Here is a 16,209-nt window from a genome sequence, read left to right on the forward strand (position 1 = left end):
TAATTTAAAACAGTAACTTTTCCTGTTTGTGTATCTGTGCTACATAACAGTGATGTTGCTATTAGCTGACTACATCATGTGTCCTGTGGTCTGAATATTCGGTATCATTGCCTAGCGGGATCACGTGACAGGAGCTATGACTGGCTTGCAAAAGCACCTCGCAATCTCGATTACAATGGTTCGGAAAGTAACATGCGGTGTTTGGTGGAATTCGAATTTATACTTTTGTAATATGAAAATATGCAGCATACATGTTGCTGCATATCAAAAATCTTTCCAACTGCAGTTTTATTCCCTGAGTTTTGTTTTCTAAAGTGCCGGAAAATTCTATGCTCGTGTAAAAAAAAAAAAAAAAAAAAAATAAATAAATAAATAAATAAATAAATAAATAAATAAATAAAAACACCACCATTTAAAGATTGAGAAGTTTTACGATTCCGAGGGAAATTATACTGTTACTTAATAACATGGAAAAAGTTTGTTTTCATCCAGGAGAAAGTGTAATTTTAATCGGGAAATCCGGGAATTTTTTTTTCCTTGTCCGCGTATACATCCTGTATACCCTACATAACTTACTTTCTCCAACACAAAAATCCTTCTCCATACTCATAATCAGATGTGCAGCCCACAACCTATTGAATACTTCTCTTAAGTATTGTCTGTGTTATTACTTGTTCCTTGAGAACACCAATATGTTGCCCAGGTAAACTAGATACAGGCAAGGCTTCAACCCCTTCAACACGCCAACCAACAAATGCTGAAACATCACATCCTTCAGCCCAAACGGCATCCTTTGATACTGATAGTGGCCCCAGGATAACGAAAAAGCTGTCTTCGGTTGGTCCTTTGGAACAACCTCAAACTGATGGTATCCACTTCTTAAACAATGGTAGAAAAATACTGCCTTTGCCCCAAGTTTTCAATCGTGTCTGTGCCCTACGTATGGGGTATGCATCTTACTATAAGAGGCAGTCAAATGAAAACCAAACACCCACCCAGGACATTGGAGTGGTTCCATTCAAAAGTAATCAACACATGCGTTAAGATATTCATCCCAGTAGAAGACGGCATGATCAAGTCCTGCTTTCCAGAACGCAGTGGCCACTGACGAATCCAGAAACACATGTTCTCTTGAACATCCTCATTCGACTGATGTCCACTTATGTTTTTCCTCAGGTCACCTAAAATGTGAAAATCAAATGGTGAAAGATCCAGGCTGCATAGAGTATGTTGCAATGTTTCCCAACCAAATCGCTGTTGCATAGCCTTTGTCCGATAGGCAGTGTGAGGAGAGGTGCTACCTTATGACAGGATGCTTCCTCTGCTCATAGAGTTCCTCAAACATGGAACCACAATCAGTGCATGACACTGTGAATACACTTTGCACAAAGTGCAGTGCACCATAAAGCCAAAACGCCCAGAAATGCTGTCAGACGAAATCATCCTGTTGCACGATAACACCTGCCTCCACACTGCCACTCGGATGAAGGCTAAGCTTTAACAATTTGTTTGGGAAATCCTCTGTAAAGACTGAACATTTCAATGCGTGATTTTCACATCTTTGGTGACCTGAAGGAGGACATGCATGGACGTCAGTTTCAGGCGGTTGAGAAAGTGCAAGAGTGGGTGCAGTTCTGGATCAGTCAGCGGCTGTCATCATTCTGAAAAACAGGAATTGATCATCTCAGCTCCCAGAGGGATAAATGTCTTAACATGTGTGATGACTACTTTTGAATGGAACCCTTCCATGGTCCCATTGTGACTGGTGTTCAGTTTTCATTTGACTGACCCTCATGTGAGGATGATGGTAACCGCAGCAAAATCTGTATTTCTTGTTCATAGACTATCTCAGCACAATCACAATTCCTACTTCCCATGGTCTTATCACTCTCTTCTATTAAGCCACTGGACAACTGCTAGTTAATAAATTCCTCCAGAAGGGTTGCAAATACCAAGGTACTCTGTATGGTTTGCGATATAATAGTACTTCATTCCCTGTTGAAATTCTGTGTTTCATAACAGTTGTCGCAGGCAACAGACCTCGAGGAAAAAACAAATCTTCTAATTATAGCAATAGCAGATCCATCCGTGTTTGCTCTAATGCCTTTGGATACTCCACATCCTTATGCGATGCAGTCTTAGCAGCATCCTGTAGCTGTTTATAGCTTACATCTGATGTGCAGCAATCCTCCTCCTCTGGAATGTCCCATCTCACTATCAACTTCCTCTTGGTCAACTTTACTTCTTAAGTGCCAAAATTGTCAATATTGACGGGTACTACCCTCCCACCGTTATTCTTCCATATGCATATGATATTCCTTTAAACAAACAACTTGTTGAATCTAATAAATCATCTCCTTCGAGCAGTTCTATTCAATCTGTATAGTGAGCAAGCAAGAAAGGTAACAAAAGAAAAATTTGGAATAGCAGTTACAATCCATGGAGAAAAAATAAAAATTTTGAGGTTTGCCAACGACATTGTAATTCTGACAGAGACAGCAAAGGACCTGGAAGAGCAGTTGAACAGAATGGACAGTGTCTTGAAAGGAGGATATAAGATGAACATCAACAAAAGCAAAATGAGGATAATGGAATGTAGCCGAATTAAATCAGGTGATGCTGAGGGAATTAGATTATGAAATGAGACACTTAAAGTTGTAGTTGAGTTTTGCTATTTGGGGAGCAAAATACTGATGATGATCGAAGTAGAGAGGATATAAAATTTAGACTGGCAATGGCAAGGAAAGTGTTTCTGAAGAAGAGAAATTTGTTAACATTGAGTATAGATTTAAGTGTCAGGAAGTCTTTTCTGAAAGTATTTGTATGAAGTGTAGCCATGTATGGAAGTGAAACATGCACGATAACTAGTTTAGACAAGAAGCGAATAAAAGCTTTCGAAATGTGGTGCTACAGAAGAATGTTGAAGATTAGATGGGTAGATCATGTAACTAAAGGGGAGATACTGAATATAATTGGGGAGAAGAGGAATTTGTGACACAACTTGACTAGAAGAAGTGATCAATTGGTAGGACATGTTCTGAGGCATCAAGGGATCACCAGTTTACTATTGGTGAGAAACACAGAGGATAAAAATTGTAGAGGGAGACCAAGGCATGAATACACTTAACAGATTCAGAAAGATGTAGGTTGCAGTAGTTATTCGGAGATGAAGAAGCTTGCACAGGATAGAGTCATATGGAGAGCTGCATCAAACCAGTCTCTGGTCTGAAGACAACAACAACAACAACAACAACAACAACAACAACAACATTGACTGATAAGTTTGGCTCCACACTCACCGTAAATGACTGTCACTTGGCTCACAACCAAGCAAATTAAACCTTAATGTATTTTACGCTGTTTAATTGGATTGCCCACTACAATGGAGACAGATCTAAATTGGCGAGGGCTTTCTGTGGCAAGAGTCTTCCCATTAAGTTCCACTACATGTTGCCAAAAGTAAATTATGGTGTGATTTTGATGCAAAAAGTCCAACCCTATCATCATTCTGTAGTTCTCACTTACATGAGGCACTACTTCCGTGCACTACCTAGATCCGACTGCCTCCAACCAAAATTCTATTTTCACTGGCCTCAGTGACCTTATGTTGTTGTCCCTCACCCTATGCAATTTGTAGTGTGGTGGGTTCCATTGCTTCCAACCTACTAGGTCTCTACTAGCTACTGACACATGTGCTCCTGTATATAATAACTTATACTTCCTTCCCTTCACTACACCCATTATTGCACATTCAGCCTGTGCATACATAATTGTTGCTTGCGTTTAATGGCTGCTTGCTTCTTCCGTGTCCACCCCTACTACCTTTCCTATAATGTTGTCGATGAGAGATATCACAGCTATTCCACTGAGGCTGGCAGCACTGCTTCTGCAGATGCCCTGTTCACCCTCAATTGTAACTTGCAGAGCATACACCATGCATGTCCCTTGCACCCATTGACATATCAATTTCCTCATTGAATGACAATGCTTGGCGTCCGTGGAAAACTGACTAGCTGCAGCCATGCAGCGGCCTAATGTTGAGGCACCAGGCTACAGCGAGATCTATTTTTGAGCACAAGATCCTGTGGATGTGAGTAGGTTCGCACCAACTGTGCCATCTCGGAGCGATTATGCTGCCGCCTGTTGGCTAGGTGTGCACTTGGAACGTCATGGTTATGTTCACCATTGTAGTCTGTGGGCCATTGGGCACTTGCTATCTGTAGCACAATGCTATTATGCTGCAGGTCTATGAGCCCCATCATAGCATTCCTACATTAGAACAGAGATGGTGATACATCTCGGTGTCTCAGAAGGTGGTGGTAGTGCCACTGCCTATGTCATGGGGAAGCTGAGAACCCAGGGGGCTGCTGTCAACATCCATGGAAGTGGACACATGGCCTGCCAGAAGGCCGTGTTGCCAGGTCCTGTGGCCAGCAAGCCCTGCGAGTGAGACAGCTAGAGGTCATAGTCATCACTCCTGGGCATTGATAACTGCGTGAATGCTGGTGGGGAATGGGAGGGTGGTGTTGGGCTGGATGACAGATACTGCCAACCATGGAGTTTTTCAGCCAGGCTGGAACCATCCTGTGGAGAGGAGCGATGGAAACTGAGCTGCTTCGAGATTGTGCAACTTCACCAGTTCAGTCTTAAAACTTTGGATGAACATCCTTTCTAGTTATTGAAAATGGGGTGGAACAGTGCTTTATGTTCCAAAACTATGCTGTTTCCCACACAAAAACTGCAAAATTCTGCCAACATGAACTGAGGGCTGTTATCCACCACAGTTGTTTCTAGAGGCCCTTCAGTTGAGAAGATGCAAGATAAATCTTGGATGATCTTTGTTGATGACGTTGGTTGCATCCATGAAACTTACCGTCAGGCCAAGGAAAATACTGAGAGGCTGGTACTGCCTGCTTGCTTTGATGTGTCATGCACACTATAACCATGTGGTCTGTATCAGTGCCCTCCAGAAGATATGTTGACGGATTATCCATTTGGTGAGGTCCATATCCTAATGACCTTCCTGAAGTACTTTCCAGATGCAGTGTTGGAGTGCTTGCAAAAAATGGTTCAAATGGCTCTGAGCACTATGGGACTTAACATCTGTGGTCATCAGTCCCCTAGAACTTAGAACTACTTAAACCTAACTAACCTAAGGACATCACACAACACCCAGCCATCACGAGGCAGAGAAAATCCCTGACCCCGGTGGGAATCGAACTCGGGAACCCGGGCATGGGAAGCGAGAACGCTACCGCACGACCGGAGTGCTTGCAGATTGAGCACTTTGGCGTGTCCTTTATCTGCTTGGAATCAGAGGATGCCTTTGAGAGCAGACAGTTCACGTTGCAGGTAGTAATAGGCCCCAGCGTCCAGCTGTTCAAGGGTTTCGGATTTGCTAGCCAAACATTCTTCACAAATTACATGACTTCATGGAGGACTGGGCCCCTGGCAACTGTCAGGCGATGACTGCAGTACCCATGGGTAAGCTGGCCACCACTGCCTCAGGCTCTGTGTCAGCATGAAAGCTGACTTCAGCAGGGACATCAATCTTGGGGTCTTGTCCCACTGGTAGACGTTATAAGATGTACATGTTGGCATGTGGCACTGTGCACTGATACAGGATGTCAAAGTGAAACCCTGACAGGGACTATTACCATCTCTGCAGACATCGGGTGCTCCTAGTCGAAATATTAGAATGAATGTTGAACAGTGGTAACAAGGCTTATGTTCCATTAACAGGATAAATCACTGTCCATACACATAATCAAAAATTTCTTCAAAGAAAAAATGATAGCTAAGCCTTTCTTTTTGCTTTGACTGTAATTTCACTATGCCTTCATTAATATCCTGGAAACAAGCACAACTGGCACTTCAACTCTGTTGACTTTGTGAGAAAGAATGGCTCCCAAGCTGTAGTCGGATGCATCTGTGATCACTATCAGGGGCTTGGACAGGCCTTCTGCCATGAGGCACATTGGGTGGAGTAGAGCCTGTGTAATGTCTCGAAATGACTTATGCAGATGAAAGACCATTGCTTCTCAACATTCTTGTGAATAAGCTGATGTAGTGGTTTGGCTGTTACTGCTGCCTGAGGAACAGATTTTCTGTAATGGTTCAGTTGACCTAACATGGATTTGAGTTGTTTGGCACCTCTGAGAGCCAGTAGGTTTTGTACGGCATTGACATGATGCAGGGTGATGCGAATGCCTTAAGCATTGAAAACATGTCCCAGATAATCCATTTGCAGCATGAAGAAACAGAATTTTTCCTTATTGCACTTCCAATTAGCCCACTGGAGCACACTGAACAAGTAGTCCAAATTGATTACTAGATCCTGTTCATTTTTACCAGTGGCACTGGTATCTTCCAACTAATTTGCTGTCCCTGCAACATCCCGTGTGAGGTGTTACAAACAGCATTAGAATATGGCTGGTGTTGTGGCATTTCCTAAGAGCATGTTGTTATACAGAAAAAGACAAGGACCAAATGGAGTGTTGATCATCAGGATGCTTTTGGAGGCTTTGTCCAAGAGGAGCTGCAAATAAGAATTAGAAAAATGTTGTAGTGTAGGGGAGCCCAGATGGCAACACAGCTTCAATCGACAGAATTGGTTGAAGATCCAGAATCAATTTGAAAAACAACTAGAATGGCTTTATTGCCACTTCCAGTGTTAATAACCGATCGGAGATAGAGGAGAGGCCTGGACATGGAGAACATCTGCACCGTAGATCCAGTCAGTGTTGCCCAAATCACAATCCCTGGAATCCACGATCAACATCATATCTTCATGGGGGACCGGCATACTTCAGCATTGTGTCCTTTCTTCCCACAGTCTTCCCACTCTGTCCTATGAAAGTAGCACTGCTGCTGCTGACGTATTACGAAACACTTACTTCATGAAGGTAATTGGTGTATGTGCTGGCCACCCACGAGGGGATCTGGAGAGTTGGGTGGGTGACAGACACTTGCAGTGAGTCCTGCAGAGCTACTGAGGACTAGATGGACTGCTTAAATGCATGGATGAGGGGAAGACATGTAGCTAAAGATGGGTCATTGAGCTTTAAGATGTCATTGTGGAGTCCTTTATCTGTAGAGTGGACCAGGATAATTTCCCTAACCACATAAGACTATTTGCACTGAGGATTAGAACATTGGGAACTGCAGTCCATAGAAAGACCTCATAAGTGGGCTATCCACTCCCAGTACAACTGCTGTTTTGTTAGTGGCAGCTGTCTGCCCTGATAGCTAAGTGGTCAGCATGACGGATTGCCGTCCTACAGGCCCGGGTTCGATTCCCGGCTGGGTCTGGGAATTTTATCTGCTCAGAGACTGGGTGTTGTAGACAATGAAAAGGGAGTTTATTGAAATAAACATAAACCTTCAGTTATTCTCCTTTGGAGCATAATTACACAACAACAAGTCTGTGTCTTTGAAGTGAGTGAAGTGCTTAAGTCCAGTGGTCTGTCAGACAGGGAAAACTGAATCACAATTAGTTGAGTCAAAGTATGATTCATGAGCAACTGAGTGTCTTTAATTACAAGGCATAATGTCATACCAAAATATCAAAGACCCCGAGGGCAACTGTTGGTGGTTCCATGAAGTGTCGAAGGCAAAGATTCCAGACAGGCAGACTGGCATCAGATTACAGGTCATAGAATGAGAGCTTCTGATTGAGGAACCATGGCAGTGGTTGGTGTAAAGCTAAGAGCACTCGCCCCTTGAGACCTGAATAGCAGTAGCCATGCACCAGCCTAAATACTGTTGAGGCACCAAAGTATGGTGAGACATATTTTCAAGCCTGTCGTCCTGTGGAAGCAAGTAGGTCCGCGCTAACTGCACCTTCTTGGAGCGATGCTGCTGCCGCCTGTCAGTGAGCTGTGTGCTCAGAACTGCAGTGTCAGTGTTCACCATTGTAGAGCTTCAACTTTTGGCATAGACCACCTGTGGTGCAGCACTGTTCATGCTGGAGGGCTCTGGTCCCCAATAGAGCAGCCATAGTCTACACTTCCGACTTCTTGCCTCATGAGTCTGTCTGTTTCTAACATTGAATCTGCTTTTACTCCTCATGTTACAAATCTGTGATCACTTGTAATTTGAAAGTGATTCAAGGTAGTTTCAGGCTTTATAGTTCCTTTATGTACTATAGTTGACATAATTGTCATGAGAGATTCAGCAAGTGTTTAGATAATAAAGATGATTCTCATTTGTTGTTCCATCTCAGTTCCACATTTTTAATTATATTACATGATTTGATCACCGCGAATCATCTTCAAATCTAAGTAGTTGCATCAGCAATCTGTCTTGTCTACTCAGAACCACATACACTTGTTTAGCAGTCTTTCTGTTGTGCATACCTATGACTCAACATCTCCACAATATGGTGAGTAGCAATCAATCCTTTGTATAATATTGTCTTTCTGTAACTGTTCATAGAGATTTTCTATCTCTTCATCAGAATGTGAGTGTGTTATAATGATTTACATGTAAGAAGGTGACGGCATGATGCGCTTGGCTCAGAGAGAGTTGGTGAATACTTTGCAGTGTTGCAAGTTTGTTCTATGTTTGTGTCCTTTGACTCACTCTCCAGCCATTGCCTATCATGGTAGCTGACAACACCGGGATAATCGCTACATCAGAGCAATGTTTCTGATTCTGTCTCACCCTAATAGAATTTATGTACTCATGAAAACTATTGCTTTCATTTCTTAATGTTATATTTTTTGTGATTCTTTAATGCCACCCATAATGGACACTGTAGTGGCTAAGTGACCTGACCATACTTAAACTAATGTGAAAATAAGTGCTAAATGTTACATATGCACACCAGAGTGTTTCCTATAGACAGATGTGACAGAACAACACTCTTGGCTGGAGCATCATGTGGTACACTTCTCCTTGCACTGTGCATAATCTAGCCAACCACCTTCGTTTGTGCACACCACTGTGGTGTGTTGATATGAATGATTTTCATGGAGTACCTTTTCTTTATTTTTGAAACCAGTCTTTCTGTTCTGTCTAAGAATCCTTCAGTAACCAATAGTTCTGCAATTAATTGTCACTAAATAAAAAGTATTAGAATTCTTTCCATTTTGATTGTCATTGTTTGTATCTACTTAGCCAAATGTCATGTAGCAGAAGTGACTGTGTGTCTCCCCTTGCTTGAAGTTTATTCTTGAGCTCCCTCTGTCCACTACTCTCAGTATTCTTTCAGTTGGTCCAGAGTACCAACTTTAAGAAGCTCGCACTTGTCAATAGGGGGTTACATGTGAAGAGCACAAAACATTGGTGGAACTATACTCACCAGAGTTTGAGCCTAGACATGGGTGCTTACGAATCTGAGAGCTTTGAATCAACATAACCAGATAAACTCAAGTGGGAATTTAGGAAAAAACTGAGTACTTTTTGTATAGATTCTCCCCAGGACATACTATATGTTAATTTTGATTTGTGAATATTTGCTCCCTAGGTTAGCAGAAATTCATTGTATGGCAAATTCTGCATGTCATAATGAATGTATTACGAAAAGGGACAGATTGATACTCACCATGTAGAGGAGATGTTTCACAGAAAGATACAACAAAAAATGTACACACATTCATACAAGCAAAACGCACACACACATGGCCACTGTCTTTGGCTGCTGAGGCCTTAATGGCCACAGAAAGTGGTAATGTGTGGTGTGTGATTTGTACCTGCATGAATGTGTGTGTGTTTTCTACTTTAGAATAAGGTCCTCTGGCTGAAAGGTCAGAAGTATAGCAATTTTTCTGTTGTGTCTGTTTGAAATTCATTGTATTGTATTATCAGCCCACAGTGCCCTTATTGGTTTGAATTTCCGAAACCAGTGTTGTTATTCCTTCATTTTCTGGCAAAATTAACAAAGAGAAAGAATGAAAATTTTTGGTACAAATAATATATTAGTTACAGTTGTTCCTCTTATCTGGGCCTGTCGCATTACTTTTTTATTTATATTTCAGGATTTTTTAACTTCTCCCTGGTGTATAATACCAACAAATACTAGTACTCTTTGAAGATGCATTTTGTTACAGGCAGTCGAGGTCGATGAAATGGCAGATAAACATGTTGAACGTGTTTACTGTGGACACTTGCTGCATTTGCAGTGCCTGGTTTCCTACATGAAAACTCCCCCCTTTGAAGGTAGGTTTTTCTATTGCTTTATGTACCACATTCTCAGTAGCAAATATTGAGTTACTTTAATATGGGTACAAATTAAATTTTCCTAGATACATAAGAACTTCATTCAGTTTCCTGTTTATATAACAACAACAGACTTTTGTCTGTAGGAAAGGAAATACCCAGTCATTTCCTAATATGTTCTGTTGCTAAATTTTTACAATGTCTCATTATCACCTTTTTTTACATTGTTAACTGATTTGTAAGAGAACACAGAATGTATTTTTGAAATGAAAAGTGCTGTACATACATTGTAGGACGACTTACTACCCACCTACATAGGTACCAGGAGTGGGGAATAATGGCCCCTACCAAGATGATCAACCTGACAGCTGCTACACTGAGTACAGTAATATATTGAAAAAAAAATTACTAAAGGAATCAGTACCAATAATTCTTAAATGAACTTGAAATTAGGTTGTAATTGAATAAGAAGACTTTATAAAATTGCAAACTTATAATTTTTTACAGAGTTGTAAGTGCTTGTTGCCCTACATACAACTAATGTGAAAGTAGTTATGGTATAAGCAACAGATTATTACTTCTACATGAAACAAACTTGAAAAATATAAAACAAAATACTAACTGAACATTACTGTTGACCATCATTTAACACAGTTATACAGTCCTTTCAAGTCTGCATTGCACTGCTTTGATACCATTCACTCATGCAGCAGCACTAGCACATTGTTGGTGCCCCTCAGTGGGTGCCATTCCCCATCTTGTCATTAACTTATGTAACCTTTAGTACGTCCTTTAACTTAACAATATGACATTGTGCCTTACTTCCATTGCAGCAGTCATTATTTATTTACGTTATTTATAACTGTCATTCACAAATTATATAATTTTGTTATTTCTGTTTGTAGACAAAACTTCTAGATTGCCAAAACAAGCAGAGATTCTATTCTTGTTTTCTCAAATAAAATCATTCCTGTACTTTCACTTTAAAAGTCTAAGGATCATTCCAAAAATGATTCTATTCCCTGCTCTGGAAACACCGAGTTAGCAATGAATCTCAAGAAATTTCACAATATTGACAATACCATAATGGAATTATTATCCTCATTTTTTAAATAATATCCCTTGTAGTAATAAAGTAATGTATTCTAATTAGTTAAATACTACATACACAGAAGAGCAATTTCAAATTTCTTTTTTCGACTTAACACAAGATTTCATTCTTACATTTCATCCAGACATCTATATTTATTATCATAATTACTATAGAAATTTTTTATTCATAAATAGATGAAGAGTAGGCAGCAGCCCAAATATCAAAAACAGCACAGACTTCTGGACCTCATGCTTGGCAAAAACATGTTTACAAAAGAACTGTGAACCCCCTGAAGACTTTTTCTCAAATGTATTAACAGATACATACAATCATATGGCTTACCCTACACCTCTAATGGATTGCTGTAGTTACACTAATCAAAAACAGTTTTGTATCACCCTGGTTCCCTGAATTTCTGAAGATAGAAATCGACTGTGGATATTGTATCACACACACAGTCCCTTTGACTGTTCAGAGGTGTCACTAAACCCACCCAAAGATGTAAAAACCATGAATGAGCAGCACCTGTGAGACGGAGGAAATCTGACAGTTGATGAGTTCCAGTCATTCCACCAGGAAGGAGGTATACGGCTCATTTTGTCTGTAGTTCAATCATGCCTAGATGATCAGTACAGTGATTTGATCGCGTCTGCATTGTTACTTTGTGCCAGGAAGGACTCCCAACAACGGAAGTGGCCAGGTGTCTCAGAGTGAACCAAAGTGATGTTGTTCAGACATGGCAGAGGCAGAGAGACAGGTACTGTAGATGATACGCCTCGCTCAGGTTGCCCAAGGACTACTACTGCAGTGAATGACCACTACCTATGGATTATGGCTCAGAGGAACCCCAACAGCAATGTGACAATGCTGAATAATGCTGTTCGGGCAGCCACAAGACGTCGTGTTATGACTCAAACTGTGTGCAGTAGGCTCCAGGATACGCATCTTCACTCCTGACGTCTATAGCGAGGTCCATCTTTGCAACCATGACACCATGTGGTGCGGTACAGGTAGACCCAACAACATGCTGAATGGACCGCTCAGGTTTGGCATCACATTCTCTTCACTGATGAGTGTCGTATAAGCCTTCAACCAGACAATCGTCGGAGACGTGTTTGGAAGCAACGACGCCTTCCGTGGCTGCCAGCAGCGTATGTGGGCCCCACATAATGTCACCCCAAAACGTCAGGGAACCTGCACCTTGCTGCACTCGTTGAACAGTGTGTCGAATGCATTTTTCTGGGGAAAATAAGCTGAATATTAAGGAAACAGCGAATAGGAACCTGCCCACCCAATAAAACACGAGCATTATTGACAAGTGTCAAAGATTATCTCGGTTTGTGGAAGGCCGGCATACTCCAGATTCCGTGTCAGTGTGAGAAGACTTATATTGGACAAACAGTGTGCACCATCAAAGATCGTTGCCGAGAACATCAAAGGCACAATCGACTTAGGTACCCCAACAAGTCGGTGATCGCAGAGCACTGTTTGTCCGAAAATCACGAAATAGACTACCAACATACCAGGGTTTTGGCACAGACATCTAAATACTGGGACAGCATCGTTAGGCTATCGAAATTCGTACCAGGGATGGACTCATCAACAGAGATTGTGGCTATAACCTCAGCAAGGCATTGTAACCAGCATTGCATCTAATTATAAAGACGTTCAGAAAAGGAAAAGACGGGCAACCAGGGCAGATGAGGCAATTACACTGACGTCACCACAGACGCCGATGCCAGCATCTCAGCGACCGCTGACACGTGGCCGCATGTGCGGACTGTGGAGAGAACGCCTTGCAGGGGGAGGGGATTTAAGATGGCTGCCCACTCTCAGGAGCTCAATTTGTCAACACACCTGACGATGGCGACATGTCTGATCACCGAAATATTGTGCTCGTTGGACACTGTGGACTGGCAGTACACCCGTGGACTGTTTGAGCAAATGGTCATTTAGCTGTATGGTTTCCCACCTTTTTGTCTTGTAGTTCCTTTGTACTCTCATGAATTCTGTCTTATCATCATTTGCCTCTGACCCAACTCCCCTTACTTTTTGAAATAGCTTCCTTACCAGTATTTTCAGGTCATCTACATTTTCAGCGATTAATGCTACATCATCTGCAAAAGACAGTACATTCATTTTTATTCCTATATTAATCCCCTCCTCTGCTTCACTTGTTGCATCCAGTGCTTCCCGCATTATTACATTGAGCAAGACTGATGATGTTCAATCTCCTTGTCTGACTCCTATTTTTATGTCAAAAACCTTGGAATATTCTCCATCCATTTCCTCTATCTTTTTTGCACCTTCTAGTAATGTGATGGTTGTAGCATGTTTTAATTAAAGTTTTTGGAAATTTTTTTAAGGAGTTTTATATCTGTAATTTACAATTTTTTTGCATTTCACCAAAGAATATGTTTTACTTCGCAGGGGGCAAAAAATGTCCAGCTTGCAAACAGAGAATTTACCATGACAAATGGCGCCTGAGTGACAAACTGGCAGAGGATCGTTGGGCTCATCAACAAGCAAGAGAAAGGGAGTTGCAGGAAGTTGCAGAATTCCTTGAATAATGTCCACTTCCTTGTGGAGCTCTGAGCCTGAAAGAACGAGAAATCAGTGATGAACATATATGTCTTAGTGTACTAAATTAGTGATCTATTATTTTTGTTTACTGAGAGAAACTTAATTGTGAAGTAATTATTTGGATGTTATGTGGAAATTTGCGTGAGGCAAATATTGGCTGTCTTTGAATATCATGTAGAAGAAAATAACATCTGCCCAGGATATCCCATTTATACATTAAGTAATATCCTCTGTAATAATGCTTTATCACTTGAATTGAGTTAGTAGACATGTCTACTAGTTTGCATCAAGGCAATTTGCAGTTGTGTCCTGTACCACAGAGTTTATATTTATGGTAAGCAATGTGCAGTAAATCAAGTCATATTAAGATATTTTTGATGAATGTCTTACATTTATATGAGACGGTGCTTGAAATCACAGCATTAACAGATTATTTTGTGTCAAGGAAATTGAATGTAACAAAAATACTGTAAGTATTTTGTGCAATTGTTTGTGATCAGTGTTCAGACTCAGATGCAAGTTATTTTATGAACTGATTATTGATCATGAGTTTTACTTTCAACATTGTGATAATTTAAAAACTGCAACTACTGGCTTGGAATGTAATGATTGTGAACAGAGTACTCTCTGTTCAAGAAAGTACAAATTGAAGCCTCTAAAACTTGTGTTGGAAATGAGTTGAAAATATGAAAGAATTCATTGTAGGAGAGATCTATGTATAACATATGATTCATGTAGTAAATGATAGGTCGTAAATGTACTGTTACTCTACATTTTGTAGTACATTCTGAGAGCTATTTGTAATAACTATATAAGATTTTGTAATCAGATTTCATTGGCTCATTAAAGTTGTGTTCTTCCATCTAAGAACACACAAGACTACACTCTTTACTTCAATGAAACCTCACTATCAAACACTGGAAATACAGAAAAAATGCAATTTACTGACACTGTTTCCCAGTGAAGAAAGCAGACTGAAAATTAGTTGACAGTTGCAGAATGTGTATCCACTTTCCGGCATCTGTCATAATTCCTATAGTGCTTTTGTATTTCAATTTTTTTCCTTATTTTTAACTTTGTGGATATTACTAATACTGATCACTGCACTGTTTCTAGTTTGTCACTTCCATTGTTTTACTACACAGAGTAGTACATATGCTTTCACAGCACTGCATTGAAGATACATTTCCAAGTTGATTGCGCAGTTGTTTTGTTTGTTATGAAATTGATATTCATGAGAAAACATAAGTTTTAATTTGTTTCTGTTACTATAATATGAATATATAAATATGTAGTTATATGCACAAAGTGAGCAAATCAGACTTCACTTTGGGAGTTATCTGAAGCAAAGTTGTAAAATTATAATGTTGCAGCTATACTTCTGAAATGTGTTTTATATCAATATGTTATGTTGGTACTCATGAAAAATTATTTTGTCATAGAAAAGTATGAAAAAGGTAATTCCTTGATGGTCATTAGCCAAAGATGGTTAAAATGTCCATTATGTCATCCACACGGTACTAAAGTAACTAAGATTATGTGTAAGCATGTGTATTGAAAAACATCAATATTGAGAACGCCACTTATTTTTATTTCAGATATTAATCTTATTAAGCTGTCTATCACAGAACACTTGAAAATAATTTTTTGATATTTTGTTGTAAGGCCCTGTCTAAAAGCAGGACTGCACCTGAAACAACCAATCTTACTTCTGTGTAAATCATAAAGTAATTCAAGGTGTACATGACTGATGTAAGTTACGCTTCAGATTTCTATGTTATTTTGATATCAGCATTTTTAACCTGTATGCATCATTATGTATTTCGAAATAAATTTCTGTCTTACTAATAACTGCACAGATTATCATTATTTTGATAGTTTAGCAGGTGAAATGATTCTCAATTGTCTCTTAAAAATTTGAATGTGACAGTGTTACTGATTTCCTTGTTGTATCAGAAACTGTGGGGGGATAGTTTGGTCTATGCATATGTCAAAATAAGGGGCTAAGAGTATTGCAGTAGGCACATAGAAACACTAAACTGTTGAACTGAATGCTTTGACCATGGCAGCTGACTTTTATACAAGCAATTAAATTTATAACTACTTTTATTTGGTGGAGCTTTCATTTTTTTGCTGTCACCGAATGAACAGTAGAATCTGGGGCTTTTTGAACATTCTTCCAGTAGTCAAAGAGAAGAACAAAGACATTGTGTAGTTGTGGGTATAAAATCAATCACTTAAGATCCATATTGGATAAATAGAAGAGGCTGGAAGAGGCACAAATGAAATACATTTGCACTATTTTGTTGTCGTTGTCAATTCATCATCATCATCATCATCATCATCCATTCTGATCCATTGCATACTTCAGT

The 16,209-nt window shown here is 40.1% G+C and overlaps 1 protein-coding gene across 1 annotated transcript in view; it reads left to right on the forward strand.

The window, feature by feature from the left end:
* LOC126353782 (uncharacterized) overlaps nt 1-15,688 on the forward strand; it is a 123,809-nt gene extending 108,121 nt beyond the window's left edge. The window contains exons 6-7 of the mRNA XM_050002868.1: nt 10,053-10,161; nt 13,685-15,688. Coding sequence (XP_049858825.1) covers nt 10,053-10,161; nt 13,685-13,824 — 249 coding nt within the window. The 3' untranslated portion in view covers nt 13,825-15,688. The remainder of the gene's footprint in view (nt 1-10,052; nt 10,162-13,684) is intronic.
* The last annotated feature ends 521 nt before the right edge of the window (nt 15,689-16,209 follow it).

Source organism: Schistocerca gregaria, chromosome 3 (assembly GCF_023897955.1).
Source record: "Schistocerca gregaria isolate iqSchGreg1 chromosome 3, iqSchGreg1.2, whole genome shotgun sequence".
In the NCBI taxonomy this organism is placed as follows: Eukaryota; Metazoa; Arthropoda; class Insecta; order Orthoptera; family Acrididae; genus Schistocerca; species Schistocerca gregaria.